Source organism: Pseudorca crassidens, chromosome 4, assembly GCF_039906515.1.
Source record: "Pseudorca crassidens isolate mPseCra1 chromosome 4, mPseCra1.hap1, whole genome shotgun sequence".
Lineage (NCBI taxonomy): Eukaryota > Metazoa > Chordata > Mammalia > Artiodactyla > Delphinidae > Pseudorca > Pseudorca crassidens.
The window spans coordinates 36,459,473-36,484,293 of NC_090299.1; the positions used below are offsets into that span (position 1 = coordinate 36,459,473).

Sequence of the window (24,821 nt, forward strand, 5' to 3'; positions counted from 1 at the left end):
AATTGATTCAGTAGTTTTGAAATCTTCTGACACACGTGCAAAGATATCTTACCTTGATAGTTTTACAGGTGAGCTCCACCAAACCTTAAGGTAGCAAGTTTTTCCAATCTCATATAAGGATTATTTCTGATGTTAAAAAAAATAGGGACTATTCCTCATTTCATGAAGCTCAGATAACCCTGACACCGAAAGCAGACATGAATAGTACGAGAAAGAACAATTACAGTTGTCTTACTTTGAGCATAGATGTACAATTCATAAACAAAATATTGACCTAATCCAGCCGTCTGTAAAAAGGATTTAATACAGCATGACCGAACTGAGTTTTTCTCAGGAATGTAGGGTTGGTTTAACATTAAAACATTCATGTACAAAATTCATTAGATTAACAGATTAAAGAAATGACTCCTATGATCATTTCAGTATATACAGAACAAGTATTTTATTGAATTCAGCACCCATTCAACTTAAGACTCCTTAGCAAATTAATAATAGGAGGAAATACCTGCAGGATGTTTACCCAAAACCCACAGTAAGTATCGCTGCCGGGTGATTGGCATGGAGGTGGACATTGCCAGGAATTATAGGTGAAGCAGGTGAGGCCTTCAGAGGAAGGGCAGGTCCAAGGTCATGTATCAAACAAATTAGGAACAAAATAAGACACTAGGAACCTCTGGCTTTCAGTTCCCGGTTCATCTCTTCATCATAAATGCTCTGAGAAGCACCTCAGTTAAGCCCTAAGACACTGCATGGCCCTTTCCACTTGCAACGACCCTTATTCCCATTAGTAACTGGGCAGCACAACACTTACATTTTCAATTTTATCTTAAAGCCCTTTTGAGTAACATCAAAGCTTTCTTATTCTCAAGCGTGTTTAGAATAGAAGAGTTAATGTGTCCTGAATTGGAAGCAACTGATGATAAATCAGAGGATGCTGCATGATTAAATTCCTGGTACAGCGATGGATACGATGCCGGGGTTTTTTGCAGCGAAGATTTGCATTTGGAGGGAAGACAAACCTGTCATTTTGCTCCTGGTATTAGACTTTCATTCTGCAATCTGATCATTCTGGGAAAACCACTTTCCCATTGGGAACGGGCTTTTAAGCTGTTTCACATTCAGGAGAATTTAAAAAAGCATGAAATGAAATGCTTTGGAAGCAATGACTCCTAAGAAAACTATATCAAGTTCCCCTCACTTGATGAAAGATTTAGACTCATTTTGTGAAATTGGGACATAGGCAAAGGCATAACTGAATCATGGGCAAATTTAAATGGGATGGACTTACTCATACAGATAATGTGACCCCAGACTAACTGTACCCACTGTATTTGCATTTCAATTTCAGTGGCTGCATATCCACTTTTCCAAGCCTGGACTGGACATCTTTCTCTTCTCCCCTCTGCCTTACTGCCCACTTGCTGCCAGTCACCCAGTCTGTCGATCCTGCTGGAATTTTCTCACTTCTGACCTTTGCCGCCCAGCTTCACTCTTCAGACAAATCTGAAAACCAAAAATCGCACCAAGAGTAGCTTGCACTCATTGAGCTCTCGTTAAGCCCAAGGCATCGTGTTAAGTGTGTAAACTTTCTGTCAACCCCAGGATGATTTTATTCCCATTCTACAGATGGAGTTGAGGCTTAGGACAGTTAACGCATTTCACCAGGGTCCCACAGCTGGAAAGCAGAGCCCACACCTCCTGCCTGCAAAGCCTGGCTCCTGTCCTGACATTGATTTCCACCCGCCTTCCTCCTTCCCTCTGCAGTCTCCTCCACACTGCAGCCAGAGGAGCCTTTCTGAAAAATAAAAATGATCAGTGACAGCCCCATTCCCAGCTCCATATTTTAATATTTATCCTCTACCCCTCCCTCCCTCGGACTCTGAGTTTTAGCCCCTGGACCTTCCTGCAGCTTCCTGAACACTTGAGACACATTCAGGCCTCCATTCCTTGGAAGGACCTCTGCCTAGAATGCTTCTGCTGCCCACGTACAAACTCCTCTCCATATTCTTAGACAAGCCAAATGTTGCCTCCTCTGTGAAGCCATCCGTGATTCCCTTGGACAGAGTTGGTTTTTCCCAGCTCTGTACTCAAATAACTCTCCATCGCGATTCCCAGAGACGGGCTGTTACCTGTCACTGTTACTGTGTTTGAACAACTGTCTCCCACGCTAAACCGTGAGTTTCCAGAGTCTAGGGGCCATGTCTCATTCACCCCAGCATCCCTTGTGCCCAATAAAAGGCCTGGAACTGTCTCTCTATCTGCCTGTCTGTCTGTCTTCATCATCATCGTCATCATCATTTGTCCATCTGTCCAACCATCCATTCATTCAAAAGATGCCTACATAATGCTTTCCAGAGACAATAGAAGCGAGAGATGGGGCCCAGAGTCAGAGAAATTAAAATCACTCCTCTCTTGGGTTCTTGGGACTTCAGGAGATTTCCTTACGCTGTCTGCGCCTGAGCTACCTTATCGATAAAATGGGACTACCTTGTGCTGTTTTGTGAAGATTAAATAAATTAATTCATGTAAAGATAGCGTGAATCAAATCTAGCGCAAGGTGGGCATTCGGTATGTGCTAATTGCTGTTATTATTACTATTAGTAAGATGTTGCTGGTTACTGTGACTCCTTCCACAAGCCAGGTGCCTGCTTCCTGCTGGGGAGAAGGATGAACAAGACAGTCCCAGAGCCCCTACCTGAGCATCTAAACTCTAGTGAAGAGAGCAGGCATTAAGGAAGACAGTTCTAGAACCGAATCTTGGATTCCAGTTGTGCTAAGTGGCAGGGGTTTGGAGGAGAACTGACCTCTGGGAGAACCTCCCATCAGCATCTTAGAACCTGCAGGATACCAGGTTCCCACCTTGTTTCCTGTTCCTAACCAGGGCTAACCCGGTCTCGGAAAACCAAAGTGTGACTCGCCAGCTCTCTGTGCTCTGCCTGTTTTGGGGACACTGGCAGGCGTGGGTCTGTCCTTTCCTTCCCCACACTGTGGGCTGGGGGCTGCCTCAGTGGAAGCCTGGTCCGTGACCAGGCTCCGGGCATGCTGACAGAACACGCTGAGGGAAACTCATTAGTGCTGTTGGAAATGCTGTGTTTGGTTATGTTTCCAATTTGGGACGCAGCAACGAGAAGGATGGTCATAACTGGAAATCTCAGTGTGATGGTAGCCCACGCTCAGAGCATTCCAAAGCTTCCACGGCCCTGACGGCACAACCCAGGCACTCTCCACACTACGACTTCAGTTTACCTCTCTGGCCATTTTCTCTTCTGCCTTGGTTTCTGAGCCTCTGGGGGACTTTGAGACCCTTCTGAGCGCTTGATGCAAGCTTTGGCCCCTCTGCAGACAGGCAGACGGTTTTGCACAAAATTTAGGAGGACCAAGGGCCACCATCTCCTGATGACACCTAACCAAGGCCTCTTACGATTGAGCCCCATCCTCACTCCACCCCACATAGAACACTGGCCAGCTGGTGAATAATAGGTTCGGTGCATTTTACAAGGCTTGGGACCTTCCTGCCCGCCCTCTCTTACCCATCTAAGCAGGCTGTGGACAGTCTCTTGTACCCAGATTCTCTGACTCTGGTGGCCTCAGAATGCAGATTTCTTCTGTCTGGCCAGTGAGAGACAGTATAGCCTGGGGGTTAAGGACACAAACCTTGGAGCCGGCTGGCCTGGCCCCGTATTCTGGTTCTGCCACTTAAGAATTGCATGGCCTGGAAAATTACTTTGTCTCCCTGCCTCAGTTGCATCATTTGTAACAGGGAAAATAAGTATATATTCCTTACAGTTGTTATAAGGATTCAATGAGATGAATAAACACAGAGCACTTAGAGTGGGTCAGGCTTGACCTGTGTACTGTCAGTGTTAGGTGTTATCCATGGTTGCTGGTCCAGCACAGCTTTCGCCACGTAGGTTACGTGCTGATAACCCATGTGTTTTAACTTTTTTTTTTTTTTGCGGTACGCGGGCCTCTCACTGCTGTGGCCTCTCCCGTTGCGGAGCACAGGCTCTGGACGCGCAGGCGCAGCGGCCATGGCCCACCCGGACCGAGGCACGAACCCGCGTCCCCCGCATCGGCAGGCGGACTCCCAACCACTGCGCCACCAGGGAAGCCCAACCCATGTGTTTTAGAGACAGGTGGGAGCTGCCAGGGAGCTGCTATGTGCTGCAGGTTGGGGGATGGAAATGCAGCCCTGCCCCCCAGGAGCTCACACTCTAGCAGAAAGTGGAGCATTGTCCTAATCTGCTCGTGCTGCTGAATCCAAATACCATAGACTACAGGGCTTAGATAACAAACATTTATTTTCTCACAGTTTTGGAGACTGGGAAGTCTAAGATCAAAGTGCTGGCTGATTCTGTTTCTGTTGCGAACAATCCTTCCTGGCTTGCAGACGGCTGCCTTCTCACTGTGTCCTCACATGGCAGAGAGAGGGAGCTCTGGTCTCTTCCTCGTTCTATAAGGGGACTAATCCCATCTTGGGGGCCCCATCCTTGTAACTTTATCTAAACCTAATTACCCCCAAAGGCCACACCTCCAAGCCCCATCCCGCTGGGGATTAGGGATCCAGCATGTGGATTTTGAGGGACCACAAATATTCATTCAGTCTGTGATGGGAAAATACGAAGGATGGTGAGTGGACAGTTGAGGAGGGGGAGTCTGCATCTCCCAGGGGACTTAGGGAGCCGTTAGTAAGTGCCTGACAATTAGCTTTTTTGATTGTAATATAAGTGCCTGACATTCAGCTTTTGATTGTCGAGGCATCCGTTTCAAAGACATCGTCTGAAAATAAACAGGTTGCCAACTAAACAACTAGATAACAGTCAGGCTGCCCCACCCGTGAATTTCCCTTTTTTTGAAAGCTCTGGTTGACCTACATACCTGACCTCTTGAGTGACCCTGCTTTGCCCTCCCTGCGCCTCAATTCCTGCTCTTATGATTTAAGTTCACCAACAAAGAGTGAACCAGTGAAACACTAGGCACCCCACCCTTGACCATCCAAGGGCCATGCTGTCTCTCTCTTTGCGACCCTGCTGTGTGGCCTGGGTGTGCCGTGTACCCTCCAGGGCCTGTGAGGAATAAACCTTGTTTTTTCAAGGTCCCTGATGGTTGTTGCTGAGGTTGAGTCTTGCAATCATAAGAACCACAAGGGCCAGTTCAACCTTGACATCAGCCCATCAGGAAAATGCCTGTGGGCGCTGCCCCAGGGAGTGTGGACCCCCAGGCATCTCCAGCTAGTACTGTCACAGTCCACAGGCTGAGACCAACACAGAACAGAGCTCTTTCCTGAGGAGGTTCTTCTAAAGCCAGTCCTTGAAAGAAGACTCAGAGTTGGCCAGGCCAACGGGGAAAGGCCCTGCAGGTGGGTGTACAGTGTGTGCAAAGGCACGGAGGGGTGAGAGACCCAGATGCAGTCTCTTCATGCTGTTTGGCACGGCCAGATCCGGGAGGCAGCAAAAGGAGGTGGTGCTAGGCTTGCAGCGCCGTGCCAAGCGGGGCAGATTTTATCCTGCGGTCCACCTGCCTTGGGCTCATCACCTGCCCCTCTGTGTGCAGGAGCTCCAGGAACTGGAGAGGAAGCTGGAGGACCAGCTGGCGCACCAAGAGGCGGCCCAGCTGCAGCGGGCCCTGGAGAGTCGGCAGCAGTGGGCAGGTGAGGGGCCTGGGCTTCTGCACGAGCCGGAGGAGGAGACAGATTCTGAAAGGCAGGTTTCGGCTGTCCTGCGACGGGCCCTGAGCAAGGGTCAGAAGTTACTGGAGCATCACCAGCAGAGGTGAGCCAAGGGCCCAAGGGCAGTGTGTAGGCTCAGTCCCCGCAGGCCAGGGGGGCACCTGGCCTCTCAGACTCAGCGGGATAAGGCCCACCTGGGCTGTCGTGCTGCCGTCTGAGAGGTCCTCCCAGCACTCAGGCACGAGCTGTTAACTTTGTAACAGGCTTCTTCCCTGACATCTTTTTATACTTCATTTTTTGAGTCTTTTAATATTTAATTTCTGTTGAATATTTAATATTGAGGTTTTACTGAAGGTAATATTTTTCAGCTTTTTATTTTGAAATAATTATAGACTCACAAGAAGTTGAAAAAAATAGTGCAGAGGTTCCATGGCCCATCACCCAGCTTCCCCCAATGGCAACATCTCACAGGATAACAACACATTATCCAGACCAGGAATTGACATTTGCACGATGCAGTGAATACAGGCCTTACTCAGGCCTCACCATAAACATAATATTTATATCCTGCTTTTGTAAAATTATAAAACAGACAGAACCCCCTGATCTTCTTTTTTGTTGTTGTTTTTTGCATTCTTTTTCAATTAATTAGACAATTAGCCTTTGCCCATGGCATTAAGAACTGTTGAAAAAAATACTTTTTCCCTTACAGAGTCTAGGTATTTTATTTTATTTTTGAGTTACAATTAACATACAAGATTATATTAGTTTCAGGTGTACAACATAGTGATTCAATATTTTTATACATTATGAAATGATCACTGCAGTAAAACCAGTTACCATCCATCACCATACAAAGTTGTTACAGTATTACTGACTATATCCCCTATGTGTATATTACATCCCCATAACTTATTTATTTTATAGCTGGAAGTTTGTATCTCTTAATCCCCTTCACCTATTTTGACTTTCCTCCCACCCTCTTCCCCTCAACCCAACCCAGCAACCACCAGTTTGTTCTCTGTATCCATGAGTCTGTTTCTGTCTTGTTTGTTCATTTGTTTTGTTTTTTACATTCCATATATATAAGTGAAACCATACGGTATTTGTTTGTCTCTGTCTGACTTATTTCACCTAGCATAATACCCTCCAGGTCTATCCATGTTGCTCCAAACGCAAGATTTCATCCGTTTTTTACAGCTGAATAATATTCCACTGTGTATATATACCACATCTTCTCTGTCCATTCATCTATGGATGGACACTTAGGTTGCTTCCATATCTTAGCTATTGTAAATAGTGTTGCAGTGAACATAGAGGTACATATATCTTCTGGAAAACATAATTTTTAACAGCTTCATAATTTTCCATTGTGAATATAATGTTGACATGTGAAGGACAGGGTAAAAACTATATATACAGCATGATTTCATTTTTGAAAACATACACACAAATTAACTGAAGCAAATAGGCCAAATTGTAATAGATGTGATTTCTGTGTGGTGAGATTACAGGTTATTTTAATGTATTTGATTACGCTTTTCTGTGTGAACACAACATCAAAGTGCAGTTCTGTTTTCCATTGAAATAATTGCATAAAAGACTGAATCTGTTTGATCAGAGGAAAATGCTCAGAGATGTTGACTTTATTTAGACTTGATTTAGGATTTTAGTAACGTATTCCATGCTTCATGGTGGAAAATGCTGATGATCGAGCTTTTGGTATGAAGTGTACCTGCAGATTGGGTTTGGATTGTATTAACCAGCAGGAATGCAGGATGGATAACCCAAAATGCCAACTTTGATTGGCTGAGGGATAGGCTGGGAGGACCTCCTTGTGGGGAAGTCAAGACGCCTGATAGAGACCTTGTGTGATAAGGTGCCACCCAGCCTCTGTGGTCAGAGTCAGGTCCATCCTTGGGAGATGGTTCTGGGCCCGCTTCAACACAAGGTCACATGGTAATTGAAGACTCCAGATCTTGGTGTTCTTGAGCACAAGCATGACAACTAATACTGAGAGTTTTCAACTTAGGATCACGGTTGGAGGTCAGAGGGAACGAAAAGTGCCCACCGAACTGAGCAGGCATCTGGAGACCGAAAAACAAGGCAGGCAGCTCCACATAACCAATGGATCTGTTTATCTAGGGTAACATCCTCACAAGGTGGGGTCAAGCAGACAATAATCCAGAAGCCTTCACAGCTGCATTCCGCACCACCAAGGGGCCATTGGGACAATTTGATAGTTAACCTAAGATATGGGGATAGCTTGGAACTAGGACGTGCATTCCTAAGTGAAGATTTATGAACGGGTACCTAGTCTCGTGGGTGCCAGGAATACTTCAGGGAAGGTTTTCATCCTTGTCTGGGGACGAACAAAGCATAGAGGCTACCTGGTCCTAATGGTTATTAAACAATATCTATTAACTACAAAGCCCTGATGACAGAGAAGTGATTCACTGCACAGTCCTAGGTGGGTCAGCAGAAGGACAGGAGAGACTGTAAGGGCCCAAGATGGCATCAGTTACACTAATAGCCATGCAGATCACAGATTACCCTGCAAAGCCACAGAAAAGTCTCCATATGGCTCCCACAAAACTTCTTGCTTCGAGGAGCTCTCCCTCCTGGTGAGCCCTCCCTGGTACATTATTTGCAAGGTAATCTAGCTAAAAACCAGCAAGCTTCTTCTGGCCACTTCTTTGGATGGATTTTTTTTTTTTTAAATCATGTTGATTAGATTTGTGATCCCTTGTTGTTTAAATAACTAGGATTTAAATAACTAGCTTTATAACAAAACTAGACTCATATAGATTTTGTTTTCACTCTAGTTTGAGAGAAGAGCAAGAGAACAGTGTCATGCTTGAAGATTTGCTGGAGAATATGGAGACGGACACCTTTGTGACCCTGTACAGCCAGGTGAGAACAAGTTTGCCATGTCCTGGGTCCATCCCTTGCCAGGTCGTCACTTCACCCTTTTCTCAGTGTCCACGATTCCTCACCCTCAAGATGGGGATGATAACTCGAACCTTGGGAGCTGCCAAGCAGATCTGTGAAAACCCCTGGCCCAGGGCCAGCACATAGAGGACATTTGATCGGGGGTCACGGCAGCAGCAATGACAATAGTAATCATTGCCCTGGTCAGTTTCTGTAATTAGACAGGCACCCAAACCTTCTTCTTCTCAGTCTTAAGTAAGTTTAATATATACATTTAATATATCCATTTTTCAAATAGAGGAACCATGCCCAGATTTTGTGGCGTGAGGGCTCCAGGGCTCACTGCCGCTCCTTGGAGCTCAGGATTCAGCCTGGGGTAGGTGACTACACGGTGTGCTCTTTCTGCTCAGTTTCCCTGCAGAGCACATGATGCCCCTGGCCTGGGTCTCTGGGAGAACTGAGCCATCTCCACACTCACTCTGATTGCCCGCCCACCCCCTTTCTTCTTTGTAACTAAGAGAATTGACAGACGGCCAAAGTGTCACATGTGGAATTTCATCTAGATTCATTTCTGATTTGTTGGCTCTTTTAAACTGTGAACTCTGCTAAAGAATTGGCCCTATAGTCAGGGCGTGGTTTTTCTCTGCCCCCAACCCTGTGCCTTGTAGAGTCCCCTCAGCAAAGTCTACTCAACTGATTTGTTTCTTTTCCAGGCCCTGTGTATTAGTGAGGATTTTTCAGAGAAACAGAACCACAAAGACTTGGGGGGGGGGAGAGAAGGAGAGAGAGACTTACTTTATGGAATTAGCTCATGTGATTATGGAGACTGGCAAGTCCAAGTAGGCTGGCAGGATAGACCACCAGGCTAGAGACCCAGGGAAGAGCTGATGTTAACAGTTCAAGTCCAAAGTCCCACTACTGGCAGAATTCACTGTGGCTCAGAGGTCAGTCTTTTTTCTGTTTGGGCCTTCACCTGCTTAGATGGGGCCCACCCACATCAAAGCAATCTGCTTTAAGTCCACTGACTTAAATGTTAATCTCATCCAAAAGCTCCTTCAAAGAAATATCCAGAATGATGTTTGTCCAAATATCTTGACACTGTGGCCCAGACAAGATGACCTGTAAAGTTAACCATCACTCCCTGTTTAGTGGCCTCCTGTATTTCACCTGTTTCTTCTCTGTACCAGGCAAGATGATAACGAAGGAGGCCCAGGTCTCCCTCCCTGTCTCCCTGTTCTTCCTCCTACTCTACTCCTCCTCCCCTCCTCCTCTTCCTCCTTCTCCTCCTTTTTCTTGTCTTTCTCTTGTGATCTCTCTGTCTCTGTTTCTCTCTCTCTCTTCTGTTTTCTTTCCTCATGGTTACACTGCCTTAGGGACAGCATAGTTTGAATTCCCAAATTTGCATGAAGGATAGTTTCCATAAGAGCACCCATGTTTTCATGTTTATGCAACTTTGCCAACTCCTCCTTTTTTGCATGTTTATGACAATATCAAAATAATACTCTCGAATGCCTGCTCTGTGCTAGACACATCACACATCATCCCAGTTCATGCTCACCATTGCTCTGGGGACCCTGGCAGTGGGAAGAGCCTCCCCAGGGCACTGCTGCAAATCCATCAGCCCTTCTGTGATGGTGATGATACAAACAGCAGCTGATATCAGCCCAGCATTGAGGAGAGGCATGGAGAGGATCATCACCTGACAGATGAAGAAACTGAGGGTCAGAGAGGTGACGTGACTTAGCCGGGGTCCCATAGCCAGTCAGTGGGGGCTGGTTTAAAATCAGGGTTTTTATCCCTTTAAAGGCTCTACTCATTCCATTTCATGCTACTGCACAATTCCCTTTAAAGCAAAGTATTTCTTAATTGCTTCATGAATAAAACAGGAAGGGGGTGCTCATTTAAAAATGAATGGTACTAACCTCACAAGGCAGGAAGTTTCCCTGTGCTGTGGGGAGAGGCTGGGACCCCATCTGTGGTCCTCACTGAACTCGCCTCCTTTCTCCCCTGGGGCTCCAGCATGACTGCAACCACTGTAGACAACAGAGTGGCATTCTTTTCTAACCACATAAAGGATGACTTAGATTCAGCTTAAGATCTTCTAAACGGGCTTTGTCCTTGAATAATATTGACTGTGCTCCTAGTAAGTGGCAAGTGCTATCCTAGGCACTGGGATTTTAGCAGCAAACAAAACAGATAGGGCTTCCCTGGTGGCACAGTGGTTGAGAGTCCGCCTGCCGATGCAGGGGACATGGGTTCGTGCCTCGGTCCGCAAAGATCCCACATGCCGCGGAGCGGCTGGGCCCATGAGCCATGGCCGCTGAGCCTGCACGTCCGGAGCCTGTGCTCCGCAACAGGAGAGGCCACAGCAGTGAGAGGCCCGCGTACTGCAAAAAAAAAAAAAAAACAGATAAAGCCCATGCTCTCAGGAGCTGATATTCTGGTGGGGAAAGCAGGCAATTAACAAAATAAATACATGAACCAAATAGTATTTTATGTGGATTATGATCTCATTTTTATAGTCATGTCCATCCATGCATCTGGCCGTCACTCCATCTGTCTATCCATCCATCCATTCACTTGTCCATTTGTCTACCCGTCCATCCATCCACCCATCTATCCATCAGTCCATCTGTCTGTCCATCTATCCATCCCCCCACCCACCATCCATCCATCCATCTATCCATCTGTCCATTTGGCCACTCGTCCATCTAGCCACCGAGCCACCCATCCATCCAACCACCCACTATCCATCATCCATCTATCCATTCACCCATCTGTCCATCTGTATACCCACCCATCCATCCATCCCTCCATTCATCTACTTATGTATATGCCTAAAAATATTCCTGGAACGTGGTTTGCCTAATGGTACTGATAACTATTTCTGGATAGTGGCATTTGGAATAATTACTTTAACATTTTTATGCTTTTCTACATTGTTTGATTCCTTTAAATTAGCAGTATTTCTTAAAGATCAAGGCAAGGATGAAATATGCCAAGATACACCCAAACAATGGAAATCCGTGCCAGGTCCAGTGGCGGTGAAGCAGAACAGGAGAGAGGGACAGGCAGGGCCTGCTGTTAAGCCTGGTCTTTCTGCCGCCGTCTTCTGCATGAACAGCTGGTCCCCACATTGCTTTGTGATTCATTTCAGTCTCTAGAAGTGACCCACACAGATGCTTTTTGTGTCACCACCTTCAGGAAGACTCGACCCAGTTAATTGACCTTTGTTAAGGATTATTTTATTGATCAGAAAGCTTCAGAGCTGGGAGAGCCATGGCAGTGGGCCGGTGGGTCCCCATATTCACCAGTGGGGATCCCGGTGATGAACGGTTACTCCTCTGCCTCAGGAAGAAGTGAGTCTACAGGGTGTTGATGGAGTTTATCCTTCATTTATTCGACCCACGTCTGTTGATGTTTTTCTCTGTGCTGGGAACCGGGTTAAATGCTGGAGGTAGAGACGCATATGATGCTGACCCCATCCTAAAACCTCCCTGCAGAGACACATGAGAAATTGGACAACTGAATTTTATACAAGAATTGGACAGAAGAGAGTTGATTAACACCAGAGAAAAGCAGAGGAGAGGCATCTGTCCCAGAATGTGGGGTCAGGAAAGGCTTCCAGGAGCCCCACACGGGTGTAGAAACCAAAAGAATGAGTTGAGGAGAGCCAGACAGAGAGCACGTTGGGGAAGAGAGTACTACAGGCAGAAGGAAGCACACGGGTCGCAAGGAAAGAGCTTGGTATTTATAATAACACTTTTCCCCATCACTGCACTGAAAGCATTGGTCAGAGTAGTAAGCAGCCCCATGTTTCCAAATCCAGTGGTCAAGTCCATGTCTTTGTCCTTCTTGACCTCTCTGTGGCACTTGATCCACTGCCCTTTTCTTGAATATGTTCCCTCCTTGGCTTCCAAACCCTGGACACCTGGTTCTCTCCCAGCCCTCTGGCTACCTGTGGTCAAGCCCCTGTGTTGGATGCATCGTGGCCTTTGGACGTTGGGAGCCTGAGGACTCGGTCGTTGGACCTCATTCCCTCTCATCTACATTCACTCCCTTGCTGATGTCATCACCACACTGATTACCATCTAATCTTAGCTCCAGACCCCTGCCCTGAACTTGAGACTTGACATCGCCATTAGTGACTTAACCTGTCCAAACAGAACTCCGAGTGACTGACAGTCCCCTGTCCCAGGCTTGCTCCACACTGGATAACACCAGTTACCCAGCAGCCCAAGTGAAAGATGGTGGAGTCATCCTTTATTCTTGTCTTTCAACGAACCTTGTTCGCTCTACCATCAAAGAGTCTCCCGCGTCCCACCACTTCTCACCACCTCCCCTCCACCACTCTGGCTCACACAGCTACCATCTCTTGCCTGAGATGCCGCCCCTCTGCTACCTCACTTGTTGCAGATGGTTCATGGCCCCTGTGTCATCCAAAGTCATCTTTAAAAAATGAGAATCAGCTCATGCCATTTCCACTGCTTAAATTCCTGCAATGACTCCCCAGCTCACCATGAAGACAAGTCAAAATTCTCCCTACGATGAAAAGGTCCGTATGAGCTGATCCCCCGCCACTTGTCCCAACTTAACTGTTGTCACTCTCCTTCTCACACGGTCCATGCCAGCCACACTGGCCTCCTTCGCTCTCCATGAAACGTGCCAAGGATATCCCCACCTCAGGGTCTTTGCCCTTGCCTTCCCTCTGCCTGGAAAGCTCTTCCCTTCCATGTGCCCATGGTTCACTTCCTCACTTCATTCAGGTCCCTGCTCAGACGTCACCTCCTCGGAGAAGCCTTCCCTGACTACCTGTCTCATATATCAGCCACCCCCGCCCCTCACCCTCTGTCTCTTTATCCTGCCTTGTTTTGCATCCTGGCACCTACACTGCCTGATACGGTGTTTCTTTGTAGGCTTACCATCTGTCTCTTTGACTGACTGTGAGCCTCATGAAGGCAGAGACTTTGTCTGTGCTACTTACTGCTCTGCCTCCAGTGCCTGGAACAGGGTCTGGCGCCCAGTAGGACTCCATCGTGGTGTTGGTTGAATGAATAAGTGTACTAATAATCTGGCACAATGGCCCACCAAACATGTCTAAGTCCTAATTCCCAGAACCTGTGAATATGACCTTCTATGGCAAAGGGGATTTTGCAGATGTGATTAAGGATTTTAAGATGGGGGTGTTATCCTCGATTATCCCAGTGGGCCCTAAATGTAATCACAAGTGTCCTTACAAGCTTGAAGAGAAGGCCATGTGAGAATGACAGAAGCAGGGATTGGAGGATGAACTTTGAAGGTGGAGGAAGGGGCCATACGCCAAAGAATGCAGGCAGCAGCTGACACTAGGGAAGGCCAGGGAAGGGATTCTCCCGGGAGCCTCCAGAAGGAGCCAGCCTGTGTGACCTTGACTTTAGCCCAGTGACACTGATTTCAGACTTCTGGCCTCCAGAACCGTAAGAGAATAAATGTGTGTTGTTTTAAGCCCAAGTTTGGGGTGATCTGTTACAGCTGCAATAGGAAGCTCACACAAATACTGTAACAACAGCAACGACCAACACTCACTGAATGACCTTGATTTGTCAAGCACGGCACTTAGATGTCTTGTAAAGTCAGAATTCTTTTTAGGTGAAGGTAACAGAAATTCATTTCAAACTAGTTTGAGTGTAAACGAAATGTATTAATACCCTGACTGTCCCCTCCAAGAGCAGAGCTGAGCTCTGGGGCCTCAATTGGCAAAGGACTCTTTGTGGTTCTCTCTCCTTCTCTGTCTCTCTCCCCTGTTTCTTTGTGTCCACTAATAAGCTTATTCCACACAGGAAGGGACATGAAAGCTGGCAGCCCTGAGCTGATGGCCTTTCAGCATCCAGCTCTCCTGGTTTTGCTGTATAAAGTGCTTTTTTTCTCCTGGGTTTGCTGTGTAAAATTCCAGGGAAGGTCTCTGGTTGGCCAGGTGGCCAGGCATGCCCACGCTGTTGCTAGGAAAGGGAGTTTGCCTTCTTAACACAGACCAGTTTTACACATCACAGCTCATTTTGTCCTCACAAAGCCTTTTGACATAGGTATTACTGTTAACTCATTTTACAGTATGAGGGAGCTGGGGCCCGAAGAGAAATAAAGACACTTCCCAAGGACACACAGTTCTGTGCAGTGGGGCTGGGAGCCAACACAGGTTTGGGGGAGTGCAGAGCCTGCCTGTACTCTCTCTTTCTCCTTTTCAAACCTTTTCTGAAATACTTTTAGGTTCACAAGACGTTGCAAAGCTAGTATGGAGAGTTCCAGTGCCCTGACCCCTGTTTCACGGTTCCCCCCCATGGTTGCATCTTACAGGACCCTAGGACAATATCAAAAGCAGAAAGTTGACATGCATATACAATGCATGTGTAGTTCTGTGTCATTTTACCACATGTAGTTTAGCATGACACCACATTTAAGATGTCGAACTGTTTGGTCACCACGAAGACTTGTTTGTGCTATGCTTTCATAGTTATATCCACTTCCCCTCCACACCCCCAACCCCGGCCGCTAAGCTCTGTTCCCCATCTCTAAACTTCGTCACCTCTGGAATGTTATTCACGTGGAAGTACAGCGGGGCCTGGCTCTTTTTTTTTTTTTTTTTTTTTTTTAACATCTTTATTGGGGTATAATTGCTTTACAGGGGCCTGGCTCTTTTTACGCAGCGAAACGCCCTAGGGATCCATCCAGTTCTTTCCTTTCCCTGCAGACTGGTATTCCGTGGCACGGCCATAGCACAGTTTCTTTAACCGTCCACTGATTTAGGCACATTTCAGTCGTTTCCAGTCTGTGCTGTTCCCTCTGAGCCCTATCGCCTCATCGAACATGAGTAGAAGGAGAAATGACTCATGGGCCGAGGCTGCAGCTGTGAAGAGTGAGTGGAGAGTCGTTGGAAGGGATGGATGAAGGCTTGGGGAATGTCATGGCAAGCCAAGGCTGCTGGCCAAATAGATTTTTCTTGACAGCTCTGTGACTTTGGGAACACGGTTTCAAGACTGAGGTACTAAAATATTTATCTCCCTGGGACAAAAAGTCCTGAGACTGTGATCCGTTAAAACTTGCTGCTCGTCAAGGTTAGAGCCGTGAGGCTCTGAGTCCCTGCGTTCACTCCTCTAGGAGCTGAGACTGGCGTCCTACCTGTCGAAGCTGGCGATGCTGCCGGGGAGCACGCTGCGTTGGCTCCTGAGCGTGGCTGCGCCTGCAGCCTTGCAGCCCGAGCTGCTCTCCGTGCTGGATCCCGTGGGCCAGAGGCATCAGGACCACACGGCGGAGAGTGACGGCGGCGGGGTGCAGGCTGACCTGGGCAGGAGGGGGTGAGTACAGGGTGGGAAAACGAGGTCCCTGTAGAGAGAACGGATGGGAGAGGGGAGCGGGACCACGGGGCACAAGCACACCCGCCTTCCCAGGGGAATTTCTTTGCTCAAGAAACAGACAGCATCCCGGAGAGTCGCTATGCATCCTCTGTGTAAGTCACGGCAGACCCAAGTATTTTGTCCACAGCTTCTCTTTTCATCACCAATTCATTTCCCCAGTAGGATCTTAAGAGAATAAGTTGCCTTGGGCTGTAAATATGCCATATATGCATATTTACAGCCCAAGGAATAAATAATAAAGGAAATAAATAAATACATAAAGAAAAAGAAGAAAAATATATCCATGGTTCTATCAGCTGGAGAAAATGGCTGTTAGCGTTTTGCTACCATTCTTCCTCCAGAACATGTTTCCTCTGCTGGGTTTTATGAGTGTGTGTGTGTGTGTGTGTGTGTGTGTGTGTGTGTGTGTGTGTATAGGAATCCCAGTATATACAACCTTGTGTCGTGCTTTTCAGAACCTTATATCAGAGGCAAGTTTGCTTATTACCTTTTGACTCTTGTCCACGTGCAGACGGCTTTCTAATCATCACACTATTTTGACGCTATTTCTGCTGTTTTTATTAACAAATTAAAATTCATACTCTTCCCAGTGATTGAAACATCTCCATAGATACTATTTTTAACAGCTGCCTGTTGTTCCACTGAGGTGTGTAGCATAGGGTATGTAACTGTTATCCTCTTACTGGACATTTAGTTTGTGTCCATTTCTCCTCAATTATGGGTAATGCTGCAGAGCTACTTTTTTAGGGTCAAGTTCAGGTGTGCATTTGATCAGTTAAGGGTCTTTATAAGTCAAGACATGAAGTGTGGCTGTGGATAAGGTGGGTTTGGGGCAGCCAGTGGTGCCACCTGAGAGCAGAATTTGCTGGGGGTGAGGCTACAAGGAAAGCCGCGAGCAGACCTGAAGGTGTTGAAGGCCAGGCAGTGAAGCCGAGGTCCTCAACCAGGACCCACAGGAGGCTGGGGACGGGTGTCTCGGAGCCCATGAGTCTTCCAAAATGGCATGATTGTGTGGAAAGGTGTGTATGTACATTATTTTTCCTGACGCGTAAAGGGGGTCCCTGACTCAGCTGAGGGCTGAGTAGGGTTAGGGTGAAAGGAAGGATAGGAGCCTGGGAACAACAGCTGTTGAGCAGGGGTGGGAGTTCACAGGGGCTGGGACGAGCCTTCCTAGAGTTGGTGGGGCCCACCACGAGGGCTGGATGTGAGTGTGGTCACAGGAGCTGGGGTGTGGGTGGGGTCAGGGCTGGTGTGGGCGTGGTCAGAGAGCTGGGTGCGGTCAGAGAGTTGCATGTCTCAGCCTGGTTTCTCTCAGTGCCCAGTCAGGCAAGAGCATGAAGGTGGCAGATGTCGGTGGTGACGCTGGAGCAGGAATGTGCAGGGTCACAGCGATGTCACCTCTGCCTGAGTGCTGCCCACGAGGACCTTATTTACGGGCTCCCCTTCGGCCAGTTTAGTTTGGGAGGCTGGTAAGCCGGCATGGGCAGGTGGATGTGGGACAAAGCAGGAGCGCCCAGGTGGCTTGGCGCCAGGAGTGTGGAGCATGGGCATGCCCTTGTGTAGCCCGACCTCATGGCCAAGTAGACTGGATGACGTCTGGAGTCAAAAGCCACTCACCATAGCCTCTGAGGGCAGGGCAGTCACTACTCCTGTGTCCCAAGCGACTGGTACCTGGGCACACCGTCAGTTCAGAGTCTTGGGTTTCAAGCAGCAGAAACTGACTGATGAATCTAAGCAAGAAAGGGTGTGTGAGGGACCTGTCAGAATCCAGGAAGAGCTGTACGCCGGGTCCCTGTATGGGCAGGACAAGGAGAGCACGGAGACCATCCTCTCTGGGTGCTCCCTTCAGAGGACCAGCCTTCTCTGCCCAAGAGCTAGACTCCTGGGACAGAGAGCCTGGCCCGGCGTGGGCAAGGGTCCTTCACCCCACCAGCTGGGCAGTGTGAACCAGCTGAGGCAGAGTATGAACTTGGCCAGAGGCAGGCATAGACAGGACTCTCTGCTACACTGACCTTCACTGACTTAACTTGAGCCCAAGCCTGCGAACACCTCCCCACCCTCTATTCCTTATACACTGTCCCTTCTTCGGTCGAGAATCACACTCCTTCACGTGGCATGAGGACTCCCTGCCTCACCCACCTTCCAAGCTTCCACTGTGCCTTCTCGACCTTCTTATTCATATATTCATGAACACTCACTGAGAGCCTATATGTCGACTGTCTTAGGCACTGGTGCACGTGGGAGAGTAAGGGGCAGTCCTGCTGCATGGGGTGTCAGCTCCAGTGGGGGAGGTGGACTGCACACAGGCCAAGGCAGAGAGCCCATTCCTTCTCGAATGTACCATGCGTTCCCTGCTGGGCTACCAAGATCCAGCTCAAGTGTCCCGCATCTCGGCAGCCTTCCTTTATCTGACCGATGTCACCTGGGACCTGTGACCCGTGGATTGGGGACCCCTTGCGGCAGAGACCGTGTCTTGACTCGGCCAGAAAAGATCCTTGATCGGTGTTCACAGAGTGAGTGAGAGAACAAACGTGAAAACTCTCAGGGTTTCTCATGTCAGCCAAAGGTCACGCTGAGGGAAGGAGTCCCCATAGTGCTTTTTAAGATTTTGCATCGCTTGAAGATTCTGTTCTTTTTGAAACTATAAGAACGCTCCCTTCTTGCCCTCAGGAAACATCAGGGCTGGTGGCAAGCCTTTGAGAGCAAACTTCGAGGAGAACTGATAAGCAGAGGATTAGAAAAGATGCTCTGGGCTCACAAGAGGAAGGAGAGGTAATGAGGGCATCTGCTCAGGTGGGCTGAGGAGGGCAGCCAGGCTGCCTGTGAGCTGGGAAGGGGAGGCGGAGGGGACCACAAAGGGAGGGTTACTGCAAACATGTCAACATTCCTTCCCTAAAGACCGCAGTCTTTATTCAAAGTGGGCTTAGTTTGAAGTGAAGTAAGCAGAGAAAGACAGATATCATATGATACCACTTATATGTGGAATTTTAAAAGTCATACAGATGAACTTATTTACGAAACAGAAATAGACTCACAGACATAGAATACCAACTTACGGTTACCAAAGGGGATAGCGGGGGCAGGGTGGGGAGGGATAAATTAGGAGTATGGGATTAACAGATACAAACTACTAGATATAAAATAGATAAGCAACAAGGATTTACTGTATAGCACGGGGAACTACATTCAATAGCTTGTAATAACCTAAAATGGAAAAGGTGCGCTTTGCTGTACACCTGACATGAACACAATATTGTAAATCAACTATACTTCAATTGAAAAAAATATGCAAAGTGCACTTAGTTATGAGCTGAAGATAGCCACCAGCTATCAGTTGGGAGAATGTTGTCACTTATTAGCATTTTAATTGCAGTATTTATTTTAACTAATGGCTCTTTTTAAATGGAATCTCATTAGAAGGAGAATAAGTCCTTATAAATGTTCAGACTTTATAGTTTACAAAGCCCTCTCTCGCCTTGCTGCACTGAGCCTCCCCACTTTCTGGAAAGTGAGGGAAATGCCACGGCCACGCCTCACCAGCTCAGGGAGGTCAGAGGAAGAGACCCCATGCCTGCAGCTGTTAAAAGTGACCATGGGATTTAGGGTCCCTTTATTTCCCTGAACTTCCGGGCCAGCGCTCTTCTCACTCTTGAGTGCCTTCTCTTTCCGCTGTGGTGATTGCACACCTGGAGAGCAGAGGCAAGTTAGAGGCAGCGCGGTTTTAGGGTGCTACAAACAACAGACCAAGGGTCTCGCGTGTTTCCCACTAGAAATTCGGAAAAAGGGTAACATGAGTCACAAGAGTTACATTAGACCGTTTAACATAAAAGGTTAAAATGTGATAACCAAAGTGTGCTCTGGAAACAGAGGATGTCCAAGAGAAGTGTCCTGCCCCTTCCATAATTTCTCAGGGCTCCGGTGAAGCCGCAGAGACAAGCTTCCCAAATAGTCCATGAATAAAACTCTGGGAGCCATTGATAATGGGCCAGGTATCAGAATTTAGTCCCAGAGAAATTAGAACCGGATACTGAGCCCAAACCAAGAAAATTAAATTCAAGCTGTATACTGTGAAGCGCTCCACGAAGGAACGGAAGTCCGTTGTCCTAGATTAGCATGGGGATGGGGCCGCTGAATGCCTTCCTGGGCTGCACTGACACAGGTGGGCGAGTACAGATCAGGAGAACCCTGGCGCCACTGTCTCGGATCACTGTACTCGCCTTTTTGCCTTGAGATGCTGTGTACGATGGTGGGAGGAGGAGAGACTGTGAATCAGTCCGAGTTGCCTTTGAGTCCTTGCTCAGATCATGCAGCTGCCAGGGCAGGAGTTCGTGCTGAGGGGGATGGAGCCTCATTGGCCACGCCTGTTCAGGAAGGGCCCACGAGCCTACCAGTGGCCTCCAGTAGGTCGACCCCCAGTGACATGGCCTCGTCCTGCACCGCTTGGGCACAGGACCCTGTGGCTTTCAGGTTGTAGAGCGCTCTCAGGAGGAGTCAGAACCATTATCAAGAGACTGGACTGCTTATGGGCAGGATTCCAGCCGTCCTTTTACAGGATATTCTCAAAGTGTGTTGCTCTGTCCTATTTCAAACACATTTTACCTAACTTCTAACTGTTGCTTTATAATCAGGTTTTATCAGCCTGCTTTTAGTGTGAAGCCCACAGGCAGGGGTGTCCTAGGAAATGTCTCACAATTGTTCCGGGGGGAGATGGGAGCTCTGATTTGTAGCACTTAGTTTCCGTGGTGTGAAACACTCCCACCATGGCTGATTCCGTGCTGACAATATGATGACCACAGGCTCACAAAACTCCACAAAAGTGAACAGTCATGAGTTGGTGAGAGCTGTCTGCAGCCACCGCTGCCACAGGCTTCAGCTAATCTCAGGGGCAACCTGGCAACCACAGGGAAAAACCTTTCTTTAAAAGACACTTGATTGGGGCCCTAGGGACAAAAGGGGGTTTTCCTAGAGAACTCTTTCAGGACACGGGAGAGTCAGTTGCCAAAAACGTCGTATCTGATCTTCTGTTCTTTCTTTAGCATATTAAAGAAGACGTGTCCCCCTCTCAGAGAGAGGGTGATATTCTCTGGAAAAGGAAGTTGGCCACACCTGTCACTGGAGTCCATTGGTGAACTGGCCCCGGTGCCCATTGTAGGGGCAGAAACCATTGATTTATTAAACACTGGCGAAAAGCTCTTTATCTTCAGAAATCCAAAGGAGCCGGAGATCTCACTGCACCTTCCTCCCAGGAAAAAGAAGAAGAACTTTCTGAATGCCAAAAAGGCCACTTGGGCCTTGGGCATGAACTAGCCCAAAGGAAAGCTCCAGGGAGTCTGAAGACAGAAAGATTTGTTTTCTCCTGCCCACATGAGTGTGTGTATGTGTTTATAATGTACAACTTGCAGGTGTTAATTGCACTTGCAGAGGACAGATACATCCACTCTCCCTCCCTCACCACGACTTTCATGGGCTCAGTTTAATCTGGTCCCATGAATTCCCAGATGGCCCATTTCCCTTCAGCATCGCAAAGGACATGAAGAGACGGGGGACCAGCCCGTGAACCCTCGTTGCTTTCAGTCCCACCTTGCTGAAGGTCTGGAGCTGGGACCCTAATTCACATCCCCGCAACACCTGGCTGAAGAGTGGGCTGTATGTTGAAGGCAAGGCTCTCTCTTCTCTCACATTGTGTGTTTGTTACATATGCTATTTTTATCAAGGGAGCTTTTGAAAGAAGAGCATTTTCCCTAAAGCTCTTCTCAAGGGAACTCGTCTTTGCTTTCTGTAGGAACATTTATTTTTAATCCCTTCTTGGGTTTTGGCCGTCGTGATGTTCAATGGAAATTTGCCCTCCATCTTTCCAGGGGCCAGAAGATGCGCCAGCCACTGGGCGATACCATATCCAACTCAAATCAGGAAACTCAGGCTTAAGAAGGTGAGGGGATTTAGGCAAGATGATAAAGCCACTAAGTAACAAAGTCAGGACTCACTGAACTCTTTACGGCCCCAAACCCTTGTCCCTTCTCCTGGACTTGGTAAATGGACACATACCTGCCCTCAGGTGTTTGCCAGCAAACTGACTGCGCACAGGTCCTCGTGTTGCACAAAGTGCTTTCCTGTGCCCTGACCCTCTCCATCCTCACAGTGTGGTTGGATCATTATATGAGCTTTTCTGAGAACCAGGCAAAGAATACAATTATAATGGGTCTTTCCTAAGCGTGGGAAATGATTAGGCAGGGAATCCTGTCACCAACGAGAAGAAAAGGGATTCTGATGAAGCATCTCTTACATGAGAGTTGCTTCTAGACCCTTACAGCTACTTGAACCCACTTTTTTTTATGTATACAGCAGGTTCTTATTAGTTATCTATTTTATACATATTAGTGTACATACGTCAATCCCAATCTCCCAATTCATCACACCACCACCACCGCCGCCACTTTCCCCCCTTGGTGTCCATACGTTTGTTCTCTACATCTGTGTCTCAATTTCTGCCCTGCAAACCAATTCATCTGTACCATGTTTCTAGGTTCCACATATATGTGTTAATATACGATATTTGTTTTTCTCATTCTGACTTACTTCACTCTGTATGACAGTCTCTAGATCCATCCACGTCTCTACAAATGACCCAACTTCGTTCCTTTTTATTGAACCCACTTCTTAATCCTTGACAATACCCAGCAGATGAGGATCACTACTCCCGTTTTACAGCCAAGGAAACTGAGACTCAGAAAGTTTAAGTAACTCGCCTGTGATCACACCATGTGTAAGGGAGGAATCCTCACTTTGAACCCAAGTCTCCTAGCTTTCAAACCCTTACCTGCCATGAGACATCGCATTGCCTTTGGCAACCTGAAGGTCAAGTCTTATTTGCAGTTTCCCATCAGCATGCGTGCAGCATGGTGATCAGGGATCTTTGCCTGGAGTTGCACTTCTTCCGGGGGCAGCTGTGTACCATCATAGTGGCTGCCAGTTGGCCATATCTCTGCATTAGCAGATATGCACAAGTAAGCAGTTAAAATGCAGGAGAGAAGAGTGGATGGGGTCAGTTTTCCCATCAGAAGCTCAAGTGAGAAGAGAGAGGAGAGAAAGAACAGTGATTTTCACACAGGATAGTGGAGTGGAAAATGCATGGTCTTTGGTGTAAGCTTACTTAAGTTCAGATCCTGCTCTGCTGCTCGTGAGCTGTGTGTCCTGTGGAACTCACCTGACCTTTCAGAGCCTCATATTCTTCATCAACAAAAGGATGATGAGAATCCCTTGTTATGAGGATTAGATGAAAGTGGATCAGTAAAGTGTTTGGTGGTGGTGTGCACCTGCCACATCTATGTCCTTCTGTATTCCTTGAAGGTGACCCATCTGCCTTTCTAATAATTTCCTGATTCTAGGACTCTGCTAGAATTATGCATGGTTGAAAATAGATTGCACATAAGGATTCGAAAAAATAGGTCAAAATTATGGGCTGAAGGCTGATTGAATATATTATTAGCAACAACAGGAGGTGCTCAAACTATTCAAAATACAGCATTTGAACCTAATAATAACTCGTTATGTTAATAGACAAAGACTAGCTATTGATTTAATTTCTCTAAACTCACTGCATGAGAAACACGAAGATGTGATAGGGAAATCTTGTGCTCCTGGAATCTGGTAGCTCAGGTTTAAATCCTGGCTCTACAACTTTTAAGCAAGTCACTTTACCACTCTGAACCTTAGTCTCCTCATCTGTGAAACAGGGGTCCTAATACCTACCTTAGGGTAGGGATGTCACAAAGAGTGAAGATATTGGATATTATATAAAATGTTGGTGTTCAATAAAATGTTGATATGCAATAAATGTAGCTTATTTATTATGTTTTTACATACAACATTGAGCTTTGCGGTTCCTTTCATTCCTGTTTTCACCCAACATGAAGACAGTGACCCTTCTAGAAGGGCTGTACCTGCCACAATACATGGAAGCCTATTCATAAGAGAGAAGCTCCAGGGAACTTGAATTGAGAGGACTTGATTTCAAGATGGGGCTCCATTACTTACAAGTTGGGAGAATTTGAGAAAATTGCTAACCTCTCTGAGGCTCAGTGTCCCATGGATCATGTCTTCTAAGAGTTCAGTCTAGTTAAGTTGACAGACACAAAAATCAATCATCATTAAGCGCAAGGGATAAAACAGAGTTCTGAAAACCATGCTGTGGGAGTTTGGGAGTGAGATGCAGCCTGACTGGGGATATTTGAGAACAGCTTTAAGCTTTTGACCCCAAATCTTTATCTCCAGACTGGACTTCCTCTTGGGCTCCAGACACATTTGTCACAGATGCCTGTCCAGCCCTGAACCCATTGGCTTCCTATAAAACCTGTTCCACTATGGGATGTCCCATCTCTGAGTAGATGGTACCAAGTCAGAAACCTACAAGTCATCCTAGACATCTTCCTGTTTTCAACCCCCAAATATGATGACTACGTCTTGCTGATTGGACTACTGCATTAACCTTCACATTGATGCCCTCTTCCTCCCCTCCACTCCTTCCCAGGCCATGTCTCTCCTGGATGGTGCCAGCAGCGTCCATTCTCTCCAGGTTGGCTCAAGCCAATTTGGTCTATGGTAGCCATATCTGAGTCACTCCCTTGCTGAAAGACCTCCAAAAACTTTTCAATGCCTACAAGACCTCCATGAATTGTCCGCTAATAACCTTCCTACCCGCGTCTCTAGGGGAAGCCTCTACTTTCCACGGAGCCATTGATTGACAATGAGACACAAAGAAGAAGGTGGATCTGGGTTTGCCTCCTGGATCTGCCATTTACTCTGTGGCCCTAGAGAAGCTACCTAATTTCTGTGAA

At 47.3% G+C, this 24,821-nt stretch overlaps 1 protein-coding gene across 5 annotated transcripts in view; it reads left to right on the top strand.

Moving 5' to 3' along the window:
- EVC2 (EvC ciliary complex subunit 2) overlaps positions 1-23,821 on the top strand; it is a 141,107-nt gene extending 117,286 nt beyond the window's left edge. For all 5 annotated transcript variants that reach the window (XM_067735496.1, XM_067735493.1, XM_067735492.1 and 2 more), the window contains 5 exons: positions 5,554-5,771; positions 8,494-8,581; positions 15,731-15,927; positions 18,658-18,759; positions 21,024-23,821. In XM_067735496.1, coding sequence (XP_067591597.1) covers positions 5,554-5,771; positions 8,494-8,581; positions 15,731-15,927; positions 18,658-18,759; positions 21,024-21,294 — 876 coding nt within the window. In that variant the 3' untranslated portion in view covers positions 21,295-23,821. The remainder of the gene's footprint in view (positions 1-5,553; positions 5,772-8,493; positions 8,582-15,730; positions 15,928-18,657; positions 18,760-21,023) is intronic.
- The last annotated feature ends 1,000 nt before the right edge of the window (positions 23,822-24,821 follow it).